The 23,189-nt window shown below is 50.2% G+C and overlaps 1 protein-coding gene across 1 annotated transcript in view; it reads right to left on the reverse strand.

Moving 5' to 3' along the window:
• The window catches only part of Ergic1 (endoplasmic reticulum-golgi intermediate compartment 1), a 97,307-nt gene extending 75,063 nt beyond the window's left edge, over positions 1-22,244 (reverse strand). The window contains exon 1 of the mRNA XM_027425188.2: positions 22,086-22,244. Coding sequence (XP_027280989.2) covers positions 22,086-22,105 — 20 coding nt within the window. The 5' untranslated portion in view covers positions 22,106-22,244. The remainder of the gene's footprint in view (positions 1-22,085) is intronic.
• Positions 22,245-23,189: the final 945 nt, after the last annotated feature.

Raw genomic sequence — 23,189 nt, forward strand, 5'->3', positions numbered from 1 at the left:
TTCTATGGCTCCCCCTGTCTGAAACAGCAGGTGCAGATCCGCCTCACCTGTCTTTCTTCTCTCGCTGTCACCCTGCATCCTCCCAATGCTCAGTGGGTACAGACCCTACAATGCCATCTCTTCCCCCTTCCCCTCTAATTCCCACTCACACTTATCTAGGTACCACAGGCTCCAAGAAGCCCCAGGCTCACTGCCCACCTCACACGTCTACCGCGTGCTTCTCTTCCCATCAAGCACATGTAGGCACACAGCCTTGACGCCCCCTCACCTTCCCAGCTGGGCTCTGCTTCTGGTGAGTCAGGCCCCACTCTACCTGCCTGGGCCCAGCTCCATGTTCAGCATCCAGCCTAGCTGCCTCCCATGCCACTAAAGCCCAGCCCCTTGTGGCAGTGACACGCTGTCTGCCCTGGGACAGAGATCACTAGGCCAAGTCTTCTGTGGCTGGAGTGCTTAGGCACGCTCCTGCCAAGATGCCACGCACTGAATCACCAGCCCATTGTCTTTTCATTAATTGGCTGGATGTGACTTACAATTTAATAAGTGACATTTGATGAATTGAAGGTCAATGTTTTCAAAACATCTCCCGATGTGGAAAATGTGAATCAAAGAGAGGCCTTGGCAGACAGGCTGGCTGCTGCCAGAGCCAACTGCTGCCCAGCTGATGGGTTGGCGCTGTAGTTGAGCCTGAACAGGCACCCACCCACAGAAAGCTGGTTCTGGCTATGTGAAGCATGAAGAGCACACTTCCTTTCCAGGCCGGGGAGCTGCTTACCCACTGTATTGACCCATTCATAACTACATTTCTCTCCAGACAAGCCTGGAACTCCCACTATGGACCAAACCAGGTCTGTTTATCACTAAGATCTCAGAATAAAGATCGTGGGAGAGCCTTCTAGAATCCTGAACAAAGTTGAAGCTAAACATCCCTAGAGTTCTCTGGGCATTCTTATTAGAAAACTTTTGGCCATGAATTCTCAGTTGGAAAGCAAGCCTCACAAAGGTGGGCACTATGAGATCAGCTTGACATCCAATCCTTTGCCCCGTCCAGGGCATGTAGTGCTCAGTAGGCAGCTGTCGCTGTGTGAATGAGCCAACAGGCCAGCAAGGATTGGCTAGGGCTGAGGTTGACTTAGTAGATTGGCTTTGCATTGAATTTTTGGCCCAGCCAAGCCACCTGTGCAGAAGCACAGGGAATGGGGGAGAAGCATGGAGGATGCAGCCAGCCCGGAAACAGGGCAGTCACAGAGGCAGGTGGATGGACTCCTCTCCTACCCCTACTGTCCTCTGCTCCCATTCGTGAGGTGCTCTGGGAAACAGCATTTTAAGGGAGGTGGCAGGCGATGCAGTGACCTGTAACATTCATACTATGCCTGCTCCACTAAGGACAGTCAGTCCCATAGTGGCCTTGTCCATTATGGAAATGCCCCAAGCAGCTTGCAAAGGGTTTGCTTCAGGAGCCCTGGTAGCCTAGTGTCAACTGGTCATGTGACTCCTCAGAAGTTTCCTTTGCTTTGGGGGGTGGGGGACTGAGCAAGTCTGTTCCCAGCGCCTGCAATGATCATTTAAAGGAGGCAGGAAGACGTTAGAAGTTACGCTACTAGGCTGGCTTTGGTTACTGTTTATTAAATTGCTTTTCAGGCAAGTCCCATGTGGTCTCATAACAACAATCAATGGCTGCATGCTTCCAACACACCAGGCACACATGAGCCTGGCATGGAATTGTCAGTGCTCTCCTGAGAGGTGGGATCCAGGCCTTGCTCCATTCCTAAGTCAGGAAGTTAAAGACAGAGAAGTGAAGGAATAAGCCCCAGCAGACAGCAGGGCTGGGGTGTCCAGGCTCTGGGGGAATGCAGAGTTCATGCTTGCTGCTCTCACTGGGTGCTTAAAGCCCAGATACCTCCTGGTAGAGTGTGGTGCCATACCTCCATGTTGGTGGGGCCTGGAGCATGGGGGTGCTATTACAAGGGGGTTGGGGATTGTTGTTGTTGTTGAGACAGTGTCTAGTGTAGTCTAGGCTGGCCTGGAACCTGCTATATAACCTAGGATAACCTTGAATGCTTGAGCCTCCCAAATGCTGTGATTACAGGCCTTCCCCACCACGTCCAGCTACTGGTTTGGGCTCTTTTGAGACAGGTATAATTATATGAGACACCTCTAGGCAGATGCCTTTGGCTCTCCTCTGATCCCTGGAACCCTGAATCAGGGGACAGGGGGACATCAACAGCCAGACTACACAGCATCAGGGCTGAGGCCAGGACTCCTCTGGATGCTCCTCCCCAAAGCAAGAGGAGACCCTGAGGCCAATCAAGTTACCATGACAGCTGGCCCAGTGGCCCATTGCACATTACATGATTTCTGGGCAATTCCTATCTGAGTAACAGCAACTAGGCACATCTGGTCAAAGAGGACAGGAAGTTCAGGTTCTATGTCCCACCTAAGGCACAGATGGGCACAAGCACACAGTCCTACCCACATGTATGTATACATGTTTGTACACATAGGTATTTCTAGGACATTTTGTGGCTCCCCCTAAAGGTCCCCTCCCTCAGACTGAACTATGAACCTTTCTCTTCTCTAGGCCATTATGACAAGGTAGTGGGGAAATTCCAAAAGGACAGCTGAACCCTGATACCCACAAGACCAAATAGAAGCCTGTATGAAGGTCCAGACACAGAAATAACCGGACAAACCCATAATGACCCAGCCTCCTGTGCTGACTGTTGGCCACTTCTGGGTGCAAAGCTGAGTGACTCCCATGTCTTATCTCATCAACACTCCATTGTCCCCAGAAGGAAGGTACCATGCTCAGCAAGGCCAGGACAGGGCTTGCACACTCACTCCACAGATCTGCCATATTCTTCTGAGTCTTCCGTGCCCCCAGCACTTCCCTAGCCCCCAAGGACCTCATGATCAAGACAGAGTGGCCCTGACACTGGGGACTTAATGACCAGTCTGCACTATCTCCACCAAGGCCACTGGCTCCTCCCATAGAGAGACACACACCCCTGCCCTGGCCTAGTTCCTGCTGTCTTTTCTAAAGAGGTGGTCCATGCTAGACATTATGTCACCTCTTTGATTTAATATCAGCCGACACAAAGCAGGTCCTGCAGGCTGATCATCTGCCTAAGGCCACCAGGGCAGACTACACTTATGTTCTGGAAAATCAGAAGCCATCTCCTCTCACTCCCTCATTCTGCCTCATTTTCTTTCCCAATGCTGCATTTCTAAGCCCAGTGTTCAAAGTAGAGGCACAAAAATGCAACCCCCCAAACCCTAGGTTCACATTCCCAGCCATCAAATGGTGACAATAACCAGATGTTTTGGCCTCTCATCTTCAGCTGGTTCAGCTACCAGAGGTGCACCGGGTCACACTAGGCTCCTGGAGTTTCAGATACTTTCACTGGAACCATTGGGGGCACCCTTTTGGTTGCCAGCCGGGGTTATGGTTCTGTGGGAGAGTGTTTTCCCAGCATGCCTCAGAACCTAGATTCGATTCTTAGCACTGAAGCAGAGCTGTATTGGGTAAACCCTTGTTTAGGGGTAGAATCATCGTAGCTGTTGATACTCAGAGCACTTACTATGCGTCTGGCTTACACATTAATGGCCTATGATGTTCATTTGGCAAATGAGAAAGATGGGGCACAGAGAGCTTTAGAACTTTGCTTGGGTCACAGAGAAAAACATTTACCCAGAGTCTGCTTCGGGCATCCGGGCTTATGACAACACCATCAATTCAGATTCATCCAATGACAGTTCTGACATTCCAGAGACCCTTGCAGCAACTGAGGCCCCTGAATTGACCACAGGCCTTGCTGTCTTGGTCCTGGGCCATCCCCATCCACTACACCTCCCTAATTTCAGAGTGCTAGAACTTTGCCCAGTCTCACCTCGGCCTGTGTCTATTTCCCCCTAGATTATGTCATCTCCATAAACCAGTCCATTAGGAAGCAAGGGAGGGGGCATGGGGGGGGATCAGAGCATGTAGAATCTGGAAGATCAGGCCTCGCTTCAGTCTCAGCTAGGGACTGCCATATAGGCAGTGGCCAGCAAGGCTCACTCACTTTCCCACAAGTGTGAGAAATCAAAATTTTTATGTAAAATATTCCCACATGCTTGCGGGTATGACAATTCATTTATTGAGTGCCCTGGTTTGCAGCCTGCTGGAGAAGATCAAGTCTATCTGGAAGCTTCATAACATGGAGGGGAGACAACGGTGCCAACTGCATTAGGAGCTGCGGGAGCCTGGGCTCTGCCAGCTTCAGCACTCTGCAAGTGGCCCTTCCTGCTGCCCAGTAAACAGGCTCGAGTGGGAATGCAGAGATGGGACCCAGGCCCATGAGAAGCCTGAGTTCTCACCACCCTCCACCATGCCCCACCTTAGTCGCCCCAAGCCTTCTGCCCAGCTGTTCCAGCAGAGTCCTTGATGGCTGACTGGTCATGCTCTAGGGAGTGTGGGGGGAGGCAAAGCTGACTGATGTACACTGGCCCCACAGCGAGGGACCTGGTCCGGGGCAGGGTAGTAGCAAACCTTCTCACACCCTCCCTGACTCAGGGCTAACTCACCTCTGACATACCACCTGACCTCCAGTGTGACCCAGTTTTGCAGGTATGGAAGACCAGAGCCAGTTGCTGCTACCTGCTTGCTGGTGAATCTGGTCAGGTACCACCTGCTTCCAGTAGCTTAGCTCCTCCACTCCAAAACCAAGGGCTGGCTGGTGTACCCCACCTCCGGGTTCTGTCCTTGCTGATTCTCATGCGTCTAGGACCTGTGCATGGCTACTCTCCACCCAGTGTTCTCAGCCACACAGCACCTTCAACCCACACCAAGCACATTGACAGGTAGCATCCTCTCATCAGCCACTCAGTGTGCACTGGATGATGGCACTGCCATCACCATGCTGCTCCCCTCCCTGTCTTCCTAAAACAGAGGAGTCAAAACATGCAGCCTGTCACTAAGGAGTCTGGGGACCTAGCATTCAGCAAGCATCTGCAAGTGCCTCCCACAGGCACTTCTGCTTACCATAGGTCCTGGCAGGCAGCCTGGGGGAGAAGAATCTCAGCTCTGCCACTTGATGGCTTTGTCACTTGGGACAAGTTACTTGGGCCCCACTATCCTTATCATGAGACAGGGCTGCTGTTAGTACACAATAGCAGATCCTTAGCACATTTTAACACCTCTCTCTCTCTCTCTCTCTCTCTCTCTCTCACACACACACACACACACACACACACATGTCACCTGGTGAACACAACAGACATTTCAGTAGATCACAGCTCAACAAAGGCAGCCACCTGACAGTCCGTGCTATGATACATGGCTTATGAAACAATAGAACTCTGAGTACACAACGGCATGGCTTCAGGATTCCTACATCATAGACTAGAAGAAAAACTGTGTTTCTGTCCAGCTGAGTGACTCCAAGCCACCACTCAACACCTGCTGGGGGTCTCAGTGCCCTTATCTGTGGACACTCTATTGTTTTTGAAGGCCCTTGGAAACTCTCAAGTCCCACTGGCTGCATTTGAGACCAAGAACAGAAAGGCTGGTGGTACCCAGTTTCAGGGTTACCTCCACAGTCAGTTGGAAAAGGTGTAGATTCCAAGGACAACTGAAGCAGATCCTCCAGGCGACTGGGGAGAACTGCCAGATTACTAGAGAATACAACTTCTCAGTTCCCAACCCAGCAACATGGATTTCCAGGTCCAGCAATCTAGCAAAAAGCTGGGGGTCGGAAAACATTGCATTACAGCTTGGCTCTGAGACTTTGCTGCTGTGTGGCTCTGGGCCAGGCTCTTGCCCTCCCTGCGTCTGTTTCTTTCTGTTATAAGGAAGCCAGGCTGGGGTGAGGGTGGAAAGTAAGGAGTCCTCACTTTCCTGACCCGCCTTATCCAGATTCTGGGGATCACTGGGCATTTCAAGGGGAGCCTGTAAACCGAAGGTAGAGTGTGGGGGCTGAGTAACTCCCACTTCCCTAGTCCTCAGGACACCATGGCATGAGTCCTTTCCGGTGTGCTTACACTCTTAGGAGAAAACCAGGCACATTCCCTGAACACAGACACAGCTACACAGCACCCAATCAATCCCAGAGGAGGGAGGTGCCTTCTCACAATGGGGGCCTCAGGGTTCAGTGCTATACTATGGGGGGTTGTTGGCTTGTTTTCCATCCCCCATCCCTTCCCTTCTACACCAACAGAGCTAGCAGTTGCAGAGCCCAGACCCAGCACCAGGTCCTCCATGAGCAGGTGGACATGGCTGTGTTCTCAGGCTATGCTCGCCCAGGGCAGGCAGGTGTCAACTGGACAGTAACAGCACAGTGACCCACAAAGCCTGGCAAGGTGAGGGAGAGCAAGCCACAAGCAAGGAAGGGGTGGCAGGCAACCCAAAGGAGCCCACAGAGCTGCCTGTGAGAGCTTTTCTTCTAAGGAACAGGCCTAGTTAGCCACGTCATTGTTAGCTCTCTCTTATCACCACCTGCTCCTTCCTTTTTCAGGACTTGCGTGGAAAATGCCCACTCACACTGTGGCTCCACCCATGCTCCTGGCAGCTAGAATAGCTAATAGTGTGTGTGGGGAGGTGGCAGGAATCCTAGCTCCTCAGAAGCCCCACTGAAGCACTGGGGGAGGGGGAGGAAAGGAGAGAGGGGGAAAGGAGATGGAGGGAGGGAGGAAGGGAGGGAGGGAGGGAGAGGAGGGAGGGAGGAGGAGGGAGGGAGGGAGGGTGAGCAAGCATTCCCTGAACCCCACTCACCTCTTGCCCACAGTGGGAATTCTAATGCTCCCTGCAGGGCAGCAGGGTTGCTGGCACAGTAGGGCATGTGGGCTTTCGATGGACAGGCCTGGCAATGTTCTGACTTGGGATGGACAAATCACAGAGGAGGGGAGTTGGGAGCAGGGGAGGAGGTTAGACTCCTGCCCCATGAGCCAAGCACATCAGTTGTATCTGAGTTATCAGACCTACCCCAGAAGAGCCACAGGGCATGTGCTCAAGTAACCTAGTTTTACTCAACAAAGGTCTCAAAGCTCAGCTTTCTAGTACAGCATGGCACAATTATCATTATTCTATTCTTAGTTACAGTTCTCGACTCTAACTTATGTGTTAAGCTACCACAGATGTGATGTGTATGTACAGGAAAGCAGTGTGGGTGCGGTTTGGCACTGTGGTGGCTCAGGTGTGTACTGGGGGGCGGGGTTCGGTCCAGTGGCTGAGGAGGACCACTGAATCCTCTTGAACAGAGCAGACTGAGCAGGCACCCGAACACTGCTGCAGCTGAGCTCCTGTGTATGCAGATGGTTCTTCTTCCCTTTTATGATGTATAAAGTCACCTTTCATCAGTGCAAGTATTAATTTCTTTTTTTTGGGGGGGGCGCGGTTTGTCAAGACAGGTTTCTCTGTGTAACAACAGCCCTGGCTATACTGGAACTCTCTCTGTAGACCAGGCTGGTCTTGAACTCAGAGATCCACTTGCCTCTGCCACCGGAGTGCTGGGATTAAAGACGTGCACTACCACCATCTAGCAAAGTGCTCCTTTAAAACACTGACTGACTTAAATATTGTAATACACCTGTGTAGGGATGTGCCCCAAATGACAAAGATGGCAGGAGAAGGGAGAGGCGGACAACCCTGACTGGGGCGGAGATGACAACAGCATATTTTCTCTTCTAGGCACACGGCCAAACCACCCTTCCCTACCTGGCCGCACAAGCATATAAGCAGAATGGACAGCAGCACATCCTAACCCACACCCTGCACCAGGGAAGAGGAGAATCCACTCCACTGGGACTTCACAAGGGGAAAACAAGCTTGTGTGGCACGAAGAAGACACGAAGCTTCTTGGGTCCTTTCTTGCAGCTGACAGACGATGAAAAGGTGGCATCCCCGAGGGTTCACCCTTCCCCCATCTTCTCCAGCAGCCTGGTGTGCCAGTGCTGACTCTGCAATGGACAGGCTCTGAGCACCCAAGGGAGCCAGGCCCCATGCTGAGGGCATTACAGGGTGCTCACTTGATCCTCACAGCAGTCTGGGAGCAGGCATGAGGGATCAGTAGGCCTACCTTTAATGTCACTGAGGCTGAGAGAGGTTCAGTGACACTGTGACAAGAAGCAGCTGGCTAGCCCTGTAATGCCCCATGTCTTTGCTGAGCACATCACCTGGGGGCCACCACCTGATTATGTACAGGGCCAGGCCCTGCTGAGGACAGCACAAGCCTGGCACTGCTACAGCCTTGGAACCCACTAGTGTGGAAGTGACGATGCTCTTGTGGCACATGTAACAAGAGCTGAGGAGATGAGAGGGCCACTGTGGTCAGGGCTGTACAGTGTTAGGAACACTGGCGGCACTGAAAGAATGGGCGTGGGACTCCCTGGAAGAGGAGGTACTTGAGGCCGCATCGAAGGTAGGGAGACATTCTACTTGGAGCCTAGAATTACTTCCTAATCTTCAGGAATAAGCTCAGAGAGGCCCACTACCCCATCTACAGTAAGGACCTGTAAGAATCCAACCCTGGATTCTACAAAAAGATACTGAAATCAATGAAAACTATACACATAAACCTCCCATGAAGAAAAAGCCCACAAGAGACAGACAACTTCACAGATGAAGTCTGTGGCCTCTGCAGAAAGAATTAATGCTAATACGTACAAACTCTTCAGAAAGGAAGGCTGGGAGGAGTCCTTCCTAACACCTTTTATGAGGCTGATGTCACCCTAATACCTAAGCCAAAGGGACCACAGGAAAACAGGATGAATGCCAGTGACATAAACATCCTCAAGAAAGTCTCAGCCAGCAGAACCTGACAGAAAGTGAGAACGATGGGACCTGAGGAGGGGGCTTGGCCCCTGGCCTGCCAGGCTGGCTGGTCTGGCCCTGGCAGCTGACAGGAGGCATCATACTAACAAAGAAGCAAACAATCCTGATGTAGAACAAGCTTGGGACAGCATCTGCCCTTGAATTCACTCTCAGAATTCAGGCATGGATAGGGAGAGGTCTTCAACATGATAGTCATCTATGAAAACTCCACAGCTGATAGAATCCTCGTGGAAGGACAGCTTTGCCGTATGATCTGCAGAAGGCTGGGTGCTGCTCTAAGCCAGTCTCCACTTAGGACCAGCAGAAGCATCAGGCAAGAAACAGAAATAAAAGGCATTCCCATCTGAAGGTAAAACCGCCTCTAACCATAGACAGCACGATGCCGCAACACAAACCCTGAGACTGCGCAGGAATCAGAAGAAAGTTTAAGATTTGTACAGAGCCACAAAATACTCCAAACAGCTAGAACAAGGATGGAGACATCGTATTTCATGGTATGAAATTATACCACAAAGCCCTAGTAATGAGATCAACATGATACTAACATAAAAGCCAACACACAGACAGACCTGTGGGGCACAAGTCCAATCACATGTGCTCATCTCATTTTGACAAGGGCATCAAGAGGACACAATGGATCAAGATAGTCTCTTTAATAAATGGTGCCAGGAAACCTACACTTTTACATGTAAAAGAATAAAAATCGCATGCTCATCTTATTCCACGTGTAAAGCCGCCTCAACGTGGTCTAAAGAAAAACAAATCATATGACCTAAATGTAAATCCAGAAGCCATAAAACTACTGGAAGAAATCATGGGCTTAGAATATGATTTACTGAATAGCATACCAGCAGATTAGGCTAAAAGAGTAACCAATGAGATAATAATAAGTCATAAATGCATAAATAAGACTACAGCAAACTAAGAGCATTGTGGTGGTTTGAAAGAAAATGCACCCCAAGGGGAGTGGCACTATTAGGAGGTGTGGCCTTGTTGGAGGAAGTGTGTCACTGTGGAAGTGGGCTTTGAAGTCTTATATATACTCTAACTATGCCCTGTGTCTCAAACCACTTCCTGTTGCCTCCATGAGCTGTAGAACTCTGAGCTACCTCTCCAGCACCATGTCTGCCTGAACATTGCCATGTGCCACCATGATGATAATTGACTAAACCTCTGAACTGTAAGCAAGCCACTTCAATAAAATGTTTTCCTTTATAAGAGTTGCTGTGGTCATGGTGTCTCTTCACAGCAACAGAAATCCTAAGACAAGCACCTACAGAGCAAAGGAAAAGGTAGGTGATAATCTGGGAGAAATATTTGCAAGAATATATATATGATTAAAGAGTTAATTCCCAAGGCAGGCAGGCAGGCAAGCAGACAGGTGGGTGGGTGCTTGAGACACTTTTTCAAAAATGAGCAAGTTAGCCAAGCATACAATGAAAAGACACTTGGCATCAATTAACCATCAAGGTCATGCACAGCAAAATACTATGTACCACCTCACAGTCGTTAGGACGGCTGCTGTTGAATCCAAAAGGTAACAAGTATGGGGAAGAATGTGGAAGAAAGACAATGCTGGCACACAGCTGGGGGTGGGGGATACAGACTGGTGGAACCATTGTGAAAAATAGGGAATCAAACATAGAAGAACCATATACCCAACAATCTCTCTTCTAGGTATATACCCAAAAGAAATGAAATCCCAGAGGACTACCTGCACCCCCACTGCAACACTAGTCATTACAGCTGGAACTTGGGGTAGCTACCACCTGTTAGAATAATACAGAAAATGTGGCTCCTGAACATAATGGAATATTATTCAGCCTTAAAAAGAGGAGATCTCCACCTTATGTCAGAATGGACCTGGAAGACATTTGCTAAGTGAAATAAAGCAAAAGAACACTATGTAGACTGGGGAGGGGAGTAGAACCTGATATGGATAGAGAAGATCGGTTATCAGAGTCAGGGTTGGGGTGGGAATTGGGAAGGTGAAAGTCAACGAATACAAAGCAGAGACAGGGGTATGCACACCTGGCAAAGATCAGATAAATACACCAGGTCTGTAATAGCAGCACACTGCATGCAGGGTTTTGCTACACAAGGCCACAGCTAGTCTTTGTTGTGACTATGGATTAGATGTGGAGGTAATCTGCTTCCAAAGAGACAGGTGAAGGAAGCTAGGTCCCCACACAATGCTACAAGGTGGCAGGCCCTTTAAGAGTTGAGGGGGTACAGATGGGGGTACAGACAGGGGTACAGATGGGGATGTTGTGTGACATTTTAATTACATTCTGACACTCCCTGAGAATGCCAATAAAATTTGCTTTGAATCAGAAGGCGGAGCTATCTACTAGCTGACCAAAATTAACCACAGAAGTTTTGGAGGACTAAGGACAGACAGAGAGACACAAGAATTAGTAGGGTAGGGCTTAGAGAGGATCTCAGCCCCTTTTGGATTAAGGAACAAGAGAGGGAGGAGGTGACTGGTTGCTTCTCTGATCATTTAGATTCTGACCCCAATATCTGACTCCCGAGTTTTAATTGATAAATGATAATTAGATAAATGCTTCATTTGGCAAAGTCTACAGCACCAAGTATTCCCAGATGGTCTCCCATCCAAGTACTAACCAGGCCCAACTCTGCTGAGCTTCCGAGATCAGCCCAGATTGGGCGCGTTCAGGATGGTATATATGTATTTAAACTTTTATCTGGCACCCAACGTGGGGTGCTAAAATGTACCAGGCTTTTTCTTTTGGGCCACTGACCAGTTCCTAAATCATGACACAGAGAGACTTATTAGTTTTGAATGCTCAGCCTTGCTTAGGGATGTTTCTGGATAGGTCTTTTAACTTAAATTAACCTGTTTGTCTTTATCTACTTTTTGCCTCATGGCTGTTTACCTTTTCTTACTTTCTTGCTGTCTCTGTGTCTGGCTGGCTGATGGCTGGCTGGTTTCTGGCCCCAGGAATGTCCCTCATTCTCTCCTCCTTCTTTCATTTTTCTTTCTCTCTTGAGCCTAGATTTCTCCTCCTATTTATTCTTCCTGCCTGGCAGCCCTGCCTAGCCCTCTCCTGCCTAGCTATTGGGCGTTCATCTCTTTATTAGACCAACCAGGTTCAGGCAAGGTGAAACAAATGCAACACATCCTTTCATAATTAAACAAATACAGCACAAACAAAAAGTAACAAGCCTTTACACACTTAAAGTAATATCCTGAAACATGAACAAGTGTGACACATCTTTGCCCACTTAAATAATAGTCCATAACTAGGGGGTACAGACGTGCAGCCATCAGAAGAACTGAATGTGCATCTTGTGAGAGCCCAGTCAGTCCCACAAGAGAGGTGGTTATAAAAGAGCCTTTACCATCACTCCAGCCTTCCATCTTCTCATATGACCTCTCCCTAATTGCACATGTCCAGCCATGATGCGGTGAGCCAAGAGATAATATAGCCAAGGGGATCCTCATAGAGCCAGTCCAATGATGTCTGCCTTTCAGTCTCCAAAAGTAACAAAATAAACCTCTTCTTCCTTATATATGACCCAGATTCCGGTATTTTACTACAACTAAAGAAAACAGATTAATAAGTCTGTATGGGGGGTGATGAACATGTTAATATGTCCCATTTTACAATAGGTATATGGATGTGAGTATCTCATAACATCATGCTATATGCCTACACAAGAAAACATTAAAAAAGACTCTGTCCCTTAAAACACTTGCCAGTGCTAAGTGACACATTGAATTTCAGACTTTTATTTTGAGACAGGGTCTTACTCTATAGATCATGCTGACCTCATACTTGGGGCAATCCTCCCGACTCGGCCTTCCAAGTGACACAGGTCCAGAGTCACCACTCCCAGGTTCCCAGGTTTCTTCCAACTTGGTTCCTATACCCCTTGCTATTGCCCCCCCCCCTTTAAAGCTCCTCTCTAGGACCTGATAGCACCTCCCATCCTACAAGTTTGTGATAAAAGTGAAGTCCTGAGCCTGCACCTCACAAACTGCCCCTCACCTGTGCTATCATATCAGCACAGCTAGAAAGTGACCCAGCCGCCCACTGTGGTGGGGCCTCTGCTGTGTGACGCAAACAAGGCTTTCTAGGTCTTGTCACTTCCCAACCGAGTGTCTGTGAGCAGCAAGGGAGGGAGACAGGGAAGGGGTGAAAGATCAGAATCACCAATGTGTCGTGGTGTCCTGAGAGGGTGACCCAGAAGGGCCTGCCTACTCCTGTTGCTTCCCCAGCCCCATGTTCCAGTCTACTGGTGGGAGAGTTCAGATAGGCTCAGCAGGGAGAGATGCTGCAGGACCCCAGGAGAGCTCTTAAGACAGCCAAGGTCCTGAAAGCCAAGGCCTGTGCAATGGCCCCAGCCAGCAGGGACTGAAGTTGCAGCATGCAGGCATGTGGGGCACCTGCATGGGAGACTGACTGAGCACTGATGGGACACTGGCTCCAGTGAAGTCTGGCTCTAGCAAGCACATGCTAGTGTCACTTCCTGAGCTGGGATGACGCCATGTGGCAATGGGCAGCGCACGCAGCGGGAACAGTCAGCAGCTCTGCCTTATCTACAACTTCTCGAAAACCTAGTTACTTCAAAATTGAGAGTCCACTTAGTTTTTAAAAATGAGAAGTAAAATGTCAGAACTAAAACCAAATCCAAGGGGTCAGGGACAGGGGCTTGTCTGTGTTCCAGCTCCCAGAACACCTGGCACATGGCAGACCCCAGTGACCAGTGAACAAACCCCCACACCTGGCTGCTCCAGCCTCTGGCAGGCGGTGTGCAGGTCCACAGAGGAAGTCCTGCCACCCTCTCTGCAGCTCCTCAGCACAGACTCAATGGTAACTTCCTTCCCAAAGAACCTATAGTGACAGTGACTGTAAACAGTCACCCAGGATTTACCACAAGCCTACCACTGTCCCACCCCCATGGTCCATGGCAACAAAGCATAAACACAACTAAATAGATAACAACCAACATCGGGGTTTCTGTGGGATGACCCCAAGAAAATAAAGCGATACAACACCCCTCCAGCATATGATGCTGTTGAGAAAGCCAGCCCTTACGTCACAGACATGCATGAAAATCTCAGCTGCGTCACCTGCCACTGTGGCATTGTAGTCAAGTGCTGTCCTTTCTCAAGCCAGTGGGGATAAAGCTCCTTCCCTGTGAACCAAGGTGATTCATGGCAAATCTTTGGCTCAGCCCAGATGCAAGCTGCCCACTAGGTATACTTGGTGCTAGAGCAACACAGTCTCTGGGAGGCCTGAGGGTGATGCCCAGATGTTGATGGTATTTGCAGTGGAGGAAGGGTACACCCCTCAGGAGAGAGATGATCAACTCTGGCCATGCCCTCCAGTGCTGCTCAGAGTAAAGTTCAAGTGCCAATCGAAGCCCTCAGCCAGGCAAGCCCAGGGGAACAAAACCCTGACACGTCCCTCTGGTCACAGGCCAAGAGTCTCAGGGTCTCTACTCAAAGTCCTGTCCATCCAGTGAGCACATGCTGGTCACACTGGCCAGATAGTGTGTGTGTGACATAGGACTGTGCACTGCCAGCCAGAGATTTGTCTGGCCCATCATGATGGCTAACAGAAACAAAATGAGTCCATTGCCAATTCTCAGATTTTTTACTTTTAATTTTAAGATTTTTGTCATCTCTTAAAAAGACGAGGTGATCTGCAGGTCACAGAGACACATTGGAAGATCTGGAGACACTGTCTACCATGAATGGACTCAGGGACCCAGCAAAACATCAGAGTGGGTCAAGCAACACCAAGGCTCCAAAAGCTCTCGGGGGACATTGTGACTAACTCCTATGCATTAGTGGCTTCTGGTGGGCCTGTGCGGAGAGACAAAGCCCCACTAGGACTCATGAAAATCAGTGAGCTCAACATGTCTGAGATGCAGGGTGTCCTTGCAGTGAGGTGCTGGGCTCTGGAATTGCAGTCTAGCACACACAACTCAGCAGCTGTGTGCCTTGCCAGTTACTTCCCAGCTCTGGACCCTGATTTCCTATTCTAAAATGGAATCAGCAGAGGAAACCGTTCCTGGAAAGAAAAGGGAACTTAGGAGCCTGGGAGAAAATATTCTTGAACCACAGATCTGACAAGGAGGTGATATTCAAAACATACAGGAAATCCTTCAACTCAACAGCAAAAGCATATGCTACCCCAAGTCGAAGGTCTGAGTACACGTTACAAGGCAAACAAGTGGCTGATGGGTATGAAACGGTATTCCACATGACTAATCACCGGAGACACGGCCACCTGGAGCCTCACCAGATATCCCCTTGCATGACATTATCCAAAAAGAAAAGACACTAAGTGCTGGTGAGGGCATGGGAACTGGGACTCAGGAAGTTGCTGGGACTATACAACAGTATAACCACTATCGGAACCACCTACCCGGCAACCCTGTTACTTGGCATTTATTGCTGCTCTCCACAAATTGAATTCAGAATCTCAAAGAGATGTCTGCAAACCCCTGTTCACGGAGGATTAAGCACAGCAGCCACACTGTGGGAACAACGTCACTGTCCATTGAAAGATGAGCAGATAAAAAGGTGGTTAAGTACATGGCAGGATATTACATAGCCTTAAGTAGGAAGACATCTGCCATTTGTGGTGGGACAGATGGACGTAGAGGACAATGCTAAATGATAACAGTTGGCCATAGGACAAATATAGGATGACTCCTCTCTATGAACTCTCAAAAACAGGCGAGCCCAGAGAAGCAGAGAGTGGTAGTTGCCAGGGACTAGGGGAGGGATGGAGGGAGTTGTTCACTGGACAGAGTTTCAGTTACACGAGATGAGTGTCTTCTATGAATCTGCGGCAGACACGGTGCCCACAACAAACAATGCCGAAGTGTGCAGTGCAGTCTCTTAGGAGCAGTCTTCCTGAATTTCAAAACTCAGACTAATACCACCTGATAATAAAGTGACAGCCTGAGAGTCTGCTAGGGTGCTGGACCTGTTCTGTATCCAGATGGTGGTCATGACTTCATAAGCATGTCTTAAATTTCATTATAAGTACACCAAAAAAAAAATCAATTTTATTGCAAGGTAATTAAAAAATAAAACAAGGACAATATCTATCTCACAGGACTGGCATGGTTGTCAGTGATATGTCTGGCTCAGTGCTAAAGAAGCATCAACAGTACATCCCATCCCCCTCAAACAGCCTAGACCCAGCCTCAAATGGCAGCAAGAAGAGAGGCTGCAGGAGCTGCTGGGATTCCAGCAGCGGCACAGCTGCCAGGTGTGAGAAGTCAGCTCCAACTGGTTTTGATTTTCATTTCCCAGGGTTGATGGTGGACTTCCCTGGTCCCCTCTGACCACTTGTCTGTTCTCTGAGAGCTGTACACTAAGGTCCTTCATGCATTGTTAAAATCGGGTTACGTGGCATTCCAGATGTAAGAACATTATTATGCACACATACACTTCAGGTCTGTGAGTTCACTTAATTATTAAGGTGGCCACTGCCAGACCTCTCATTTTGGGCAGGGTTCCCACTATTTGGATGAACAGCTCACTGGGTCCATTTCAGACTGTCCTTGCTTCCTGTCCAGCTATGCTTCAAGGCAGGTTCCTGGAGGGTGGCTAAGTGTGTCCTGGACAGGGAGATTGTGCCACCAGAATGCACTGATGCTAGAGGCTCCTTGAGACACCCTCTTTGAGACCCAGAACTTCTGGTGGCCGATCTCCACGGCGTTGAAACAAGATGACTACTGAGGCTCTGTGGGTGAGGTGCCTTTTGTAGAACCTCTTCCATGTCCCTGCTTTCTCCTGCTTTCCCCATGGGCCATGAATTTTCAGAACAAATTTACAGGAGTGCCGGAGGGCTGCCTCTCCTGTGCTTTCCTCACATATATAACCAAATGCAATTAGGTTAATAGACCTACAAGCTCAAGTTGACAACAGATGATTAGGCTAATTACCCCTTCCTTAAAGGATCAATTAGGGCTGTGCTGCCCAAACTGTATTGGGAGAAACGGTGCCAGGCACCCAACAACAGGCTCTTTAGGCTACACATCGGGCACCAACTAGGCTGAACCAGGGCCCTGCTTTCTTCCACGCAGGACTTCACAGAGGCTTTAGAATGGCAGCCAAGTGTTAGAGGGTGTTAGAGGGCTAGCACAGGCTGGGAGAGCTGTGGGGTCCAGTCAGTGGTGGGGAGCAGGGCTCTGGAGATCTCAACATGGCTCTAGTCACCAAGGGACTCGTCAAAGCACAGACTCAGAGTCAGGTTGGGCACAGAGATCCTGTATGCCCCACAAGCTTACTGTGATGCTGTTGGTCTCCAAACTCACTTTGAAGAGCAAAAAGATGATGACAGAAAGGATGGGTGGCACACACCTGCAAACCATTGCTTGGGGAACTAGGGCAGGAGAATCTCAAATTCCAGGCCAGTATGGGCAACTTAGCAGGTCCTATCTCAAAATAAAAAGGGCGACACTATGGCTCAGTGAAAGAACACCAGCCAACCCTGTGTTTAATGTCCAGGGCGGATGGGGGTGGGGTGAGACTCCGAGACTGGCTCTCTTTATTGGCCACTGTAGAAGTAAAAAAGCAGACTAAGGTTACACAGTAGGACCAGTTAGGGCCAAAACTCTTCTCCCCAGGGTTGCCTGCCAGGGCTCCACCAATCCCCTGCTTCCCTGAGGGCTCTAGCCCACTTGCCTGTGGCTCTTACAACCTAGAGCAATCCTTCTTAGTTCATGTTCGCACAGACCCATAGCTGGCTCTTTTCTGACCTCAAACAATGGCCACCATGGTTAAGCAGGGTCCTGGCTCACTGATCTACAGGTGCAGGGCAAACCTTAGCCAGAATGCTTTCCTCACTACTGTCAGAATCCAAATGGCCTGGAGGAGAGATTTTCCAGGTGAGCATATGAACACAGCTATTGACTTCGAAATTCCCAGATGTCAGCAGTGCAGGGACCTGAGCAAAAATTGATTTTTAGAAAATTCTAGAGTCAAGTGTTAGAGAGAGGACAAGAGGAAAGGGGGAAGGAAGAGAGGGTCATGAGTGCTTCATGATGGACATTGCTGGGTCAGGATTAGTGAGAAGGAAGGAGATGCCACCAATTAGAGGATTTGCTTTTCTCCAGGGAACAGGACAGAAAATGCTTCCAGCCCACAGGACACACACAGTCGTGTTGTGCCAGCTCCTGCAACTGCCTTGTTCAAGACCTTGGTCCTTAGCAGGCTCACTGTGATGGGATGACTGGGAAAGTCTTCAGGGCTTGCCTTGCACACGTGTGTTGGGGCAGGTTGTTCAATGAGTCATGCCTGTGAGATTCCAACAGTGCGGCACAACAATGCTCGGCACTGATACATGCTCAATAAACTCAAACCCCTGGCTTTTGCAGGTCATTCTACCTCTAGTCTGAATTTGCCTTCTATTTTTATAAACGTGCTGTGAAGTGTTCCCCTTAGTCCAGTTCTTTCTGGAATGTGGAGATAGAAATGGAGGCATTCTTGTTGCTTCCTCGGTTGATAATTAATTCTGTCCTCGGAGCATCAGGGGTAGTCGGGCTTAGCCCATTAGGGAGTAAGGGATTTCAGTTTTCTGCAGGGCCCACTGGGGAGGGTCCTGTAAATGTCGAGCACCCAGGAAACTAGGCTTGATTCTCAGGTCAATGTCATTTGGAGGCTGAAAGTGGGAAGCGGAAAATCTTAAGCCAACTTCAAGAGGGCCATGCTGGGAGAGTGGCTCAGTGGTAGGACACTTGCCTAGCACGTGCAGGGCACTAACTGCAAACAAGAGGTTGGGGGGCAAAGAAAACCTTTACAAGGTCCACTCAAATGCCCTGAGGGAGACTTTTGGAAAGCCAGAGTAAGCTATGATGGAGGCCAAACTAAGTCACCACCATTGAACTAACACCACAGGCAAATGACCTGTACTGTCACACAGGGTCACAAGTTCAGAGAGGTCCCCATACTGAAACTCTCTATCCTTTCTCAATAGAGCTGAACTTTTGTATTGGGCCCCACAAATCTGAATCTGATACCTGGGCTCTGCACTGTAGGACATCTGTCTTGCCCCCCAAGTGAGGCAGCACATATGTCTACCCCTCCTGAAGTGAGCACACAGATAACCAGGGGAGGGGAGCAGCACTCTTAGATCTTAGAGTTTCAACCTGGGGACTGCCACTGTGTGGGAGCTGCCCATTGTATCACTTTCCTGAAAGAGGGCCTCAGGCCAGGGGAGGGAAGCTGTCAAAGCCTCTGGGGTGGCAAGTAGCAAGTGCCACTAGCCACCCGGAACTGGAGACAACACCCACGGACCTAGGTTACAAAGCCAGTTCTGTAAGTCCAATGATCAGTATTAGTACAACTGCTTAACAGGAGCAAAGCAAACACATAATCATTTAAGGCCCAAGGCCCCTCCCCACTGCATTCAGCCTCCTCCCTTAACCCCTAAAACTCAGAAAGGGCCATTTCAAGGGTGAAGAGAGAGGGCCCTGGGATGTAGCTCAGTGGTTAAGAGCTTATTTAGCATGTGCACAGCCCTGGATTCCACCCTAAGCACCAAAGACAGTAAATAAGGATGCAGAATTTGCCACCAGCAGCTGTTATACACAACCATACTATACCTACATCTGTTTAGACAAACTGGAGAGGTGTGTCGCCTGCCCCTCCAACCGAAACACCATTCTAGATGCTGCAGACACAACCAAGTGTAAACTGGCCATAAATCCTTGCCCTTAGGAGATCAGATACTGATGAAAGGGAAGAGAATCTGCATAATAATTCACTAATTACAGAGTGGTAGGAGAGAGTGGTGCTTCAATGAAAGGGTACAATAATGATGGCAAGCAGAGGCCAGAACTTCATGGTGCTTGCTGTGTCCCACACACCACCTGGTCTCTCCTGTGTGGCTGCGGATCATACCCATTTCCTGGGCAGGAAAACACACCCAAGATAAGAGGTTGGTGTCTCCTTGGTCTTGAACTGGCAGGGGAAAGCAGTGTTCTAAGCACTGCACAGCCCTCGGTAGTCTCCACTATTGAAAGATTTGACTGGGTGGTGGGCCTCCAAGATTCCCCTTGTGCTCCAGGGCTAAGGCTTCAGTGCTAACAGCCCAAACTCCAATTCCAGCTCTATCTGTATGCATGCAAAGTGCTTCTGCCTGAGGGGGTCTCCCCGTGGTTTAAGAGGAAGAGCCACACACTCTTAAATGACAAAGGGATGGATGTCAAGTTTGCTTGTATAGTCGAACCCAGTCATGTCACAGACACACACACTTCTCTCTGGGTTATGTCATGTGCCACCCATCTCCCAATGATGGAACAACAAGTGGCAAAGAGCTAAACATTAGGCATGACACTCAGCGAACACTCCACCTTGGAATCGGAGAGGTCTGTAGAATGGTGCAACCTTCCTTCATGGCCAGTCCTGATATTGTTGTGTCAAAATGTGGAAGAGGGCACATTTGCTGGACACACAGCTCACCCTGCATGAGGCGATCATACAGTGGGGAATCCATTCTCACTCTTCTCCAGTGAGCCCAAGCAAGCAAGAATTTACTAAGCCCACATTGGTGGGGACCCTATGGCAACAGTGGCATGTCCAGAAATCCCCACTGTAGTAGAAGCTTAGAGCTGGGCTGTGTCACCTTTAAACATTGATGCTTTAACTGATTGGTGACAGGCAAGACAGCCAAGATGAAAGCAAGTGCTAGCTGGCTCCAGGTGTTTTCCTTTTTTCACCTCATTTGCCCCCCTGCCCCGAAAGTCCAAATGGAACTCAGGTCTGCCCTGCATGAAGGCAAGGGAGAGAGTGGGAAAGATCAAGTGAGCAGAGCAGTGATTTCTTCAACAAACTCCCTAGAGCTTGCTGAACTATTTGGGGACAGAGGAGAGTTGGGAACCTTTATAGTCAGCCCTGAAAGGGAGGTTTGGGGGACCTGGATGTGTCCAGTGCCTTTCTTTCTTCATGGATACACTGTGGTACTGGGACCACTCCTGAATGCTGTCACAGGGCTCTCCAGATTCAAAATTGCCATGTCTGTATGCATTTGTCTAAGCCCACAAATCTAAGCCCTGGGATTTATCAATCCCAGGGCTGCCTCAAAGGAACAGGAAGCTGTTTTGCCAGATGGTACCAGTGCCCACGATGGGCTAAAAAACCACTTCACCTGGCCAAGAGTGAAGGCCTAGACCCCATGTTGCCATGATGTGACAGAAAGCTTGGGCATTTTCTAGGTTGACTGTCACTCTGCTCTGCCTTCATGCACACCAGTAAGAGGGGAGGAGGGGATGCTGTGACAGATGGAGGGATAACCGTTTTCTAGCTGTGGAGAACACTCACTCACAGAGCCCCTCATTCATAGATGCCCTACTTCTGAGTTCCAACCTGTGGAGACTGGGCCAGGGGTGTCTCATACTCCCTTGTCCTTCCAGGTGGGGACCCTATTTTTAGTACCGATTTGCAAGAGGTGAAACCGATATTTCGAGCATATTTTGAGCACTCCCAGACACCTGCTGGGACCAGCCAGCTGAGCAGCGAGGGGCTGCACTCTAAGCCTTTGCTTCCAACATCTACAACATACCAAGCAGCTGGGTGGAGGGGCAAGAGCCAGGATCCCATTACCCTAAAGCATCCCACCATCCCAGAGCATCTCAGAGCTTTTTATCTCAAGGGAATGTCTGGTGGGGAGGTCCTTGCCAGGCAAGCTTCTAGGAGGCCTGGCCCTGTACAATAGCATTCCAGGAGGCAGAGGACCCTACAAAGGCATGCAGTGTAGGGCCTGCAGAATGCAGCAGAGCTCCAAGACCCCAGCCTCCTCCTCTTCGCACACTGTCCCCAAAGGCAGAACACAGAGCCAGAGCTGGGGGATAGGTTTCCTTATCTGGAGGGCAGGGGATTCTGGGGCTCTGAGGAACCAAGCTACTCCAGCCAGACTGGATGGGGCTGCAGCCCTGCGACCCTACAGAGACCAGGCGCCCGGGCCCACCTGTCAGCCTGGGTGGGGTCCATGAGGAAGGGCTGGGGAGAGAGCCTGAGGATGATGGCTCCTTTTATTTGGGAGTTGGGTGGAGATTTGGGTCCCAGGTTGGGGGAGGGGAATGCAAGCTTGGGACCCCGTGCAGCGGAAAGAGAGTGCGTGGGCCTGCCCGGGCTGCACGAGGGGGGTGGGGGAGTAGGGCTCCTAGCCCAGGGGAAGGCCGCGGGGCCCCCAGGGCCTGCCGAGGCTTGCACCGTGGTCGCGTTTGCACGCAGCGGGGGTCGTCGCCGACTGCAGAGAGGGCCTCAGGACGGGACCTCACTCACCTCCTGAAGTCAAAGGGCATCGTGCCGCCGAGCCGGTGGGAGCGTTGCAGGCCAGGCGGGCCGCAGCGCCGCGTGGGTACGAGCCCGCTGCCAACGCCTCCTTGGCCGCCCCGCCCCCGCCAGCCGGCCCGACACTCGCCACTCGCCTCCCGCCGCCGGGAAGTGACGCTCCGCGCAGCCCATTGGGCGCCGCCGCCTCCCCCGGCCGCCCCTTCCGCCGCCCGGTTAAAGGGGCCCAAGGGCCGGCGGGATGAGTGGGTTGGGTGTGGGATGCTACCTAAACTCATTTCCTCAGGATTCAAGCTTTGGTTCCTTTTGGCCTCTGATCTTCTTTCCTAGTCTGTGTGGGGCCTCGGGGCAAATCCCTCTGCCTCTAGCAGTGCGTCTTGTGTTTGTAAAACAAAGCCATTGCGTTGTGAAGATCACACAGAAGCTGCAAGCTTAGTGCTAGCTCTGGGCAAGGGCTAAAACTGGGGAGTGGGCAACGCAGTCCTGGACTGGGACAGTCCACTGGGTATCTTTTGCCACTCAGGAACAGCCGTCTGGCTCCTGGGATCTGCCACCACTCCTTTCTCCATCTGCATATACCCTGGCCTTTTCTGGGTATCAGAGGAGACCTTTGGGACCCTGGTTTAGTGAACAGCCTGGCATCTAGTGAGAGCTTCTCCACCTGCTGGGTTGGGCTGAGCTATCTGCTTTTATCATCTGCCATTTGGGGTAGTGCTAATCAGTACTCTTTGAGCATCTATCTACCCACACGAAGTCAGGTCCATGCAGGGTTAACCAGAGGTTCTGAGTTTGCACCGTTAGAAATGGCAAAGCGGATTGCCCCTTAAGCCTTAGTTCTCAGAAACACAGAATTGCAGAGAACAGCTCCCTCAGCTTGTAGGGAAGGAGGAGGAGGAAGAAGAGGAGGAGGAGGAGGAGGAGTGAGTAGCTGTGATTGTTGATCTTAGTTGTTAACTTGACATACCTGGGAAGAGGGAACCTCAGTTAAACAATTGCCTCCATCACATCAGCCGATGGGCCTGTCTGTGATGTTTTTTCTTGGTTCCTAATTGATATAGGGAGGCCAAACCCTCTATGGGTAACCCATCCCCAGGC

Source organism: Cricetulus griseus, chromosome 7 (assembly GCF_003668045.3).
Source record: "Cricetulus griseus strain 17A/GY chromosome 7, alternate assembly CriGri-PICRH-1.0, whole genome shotgun sequence".
Classification (NCBI taxonomy): domain Eukaryota; kingdom Metazoa; phylum Chordata; class Mammalia; order Rodentia; family Cricetidae; genus Cricetulus; species Cricetulus griseus.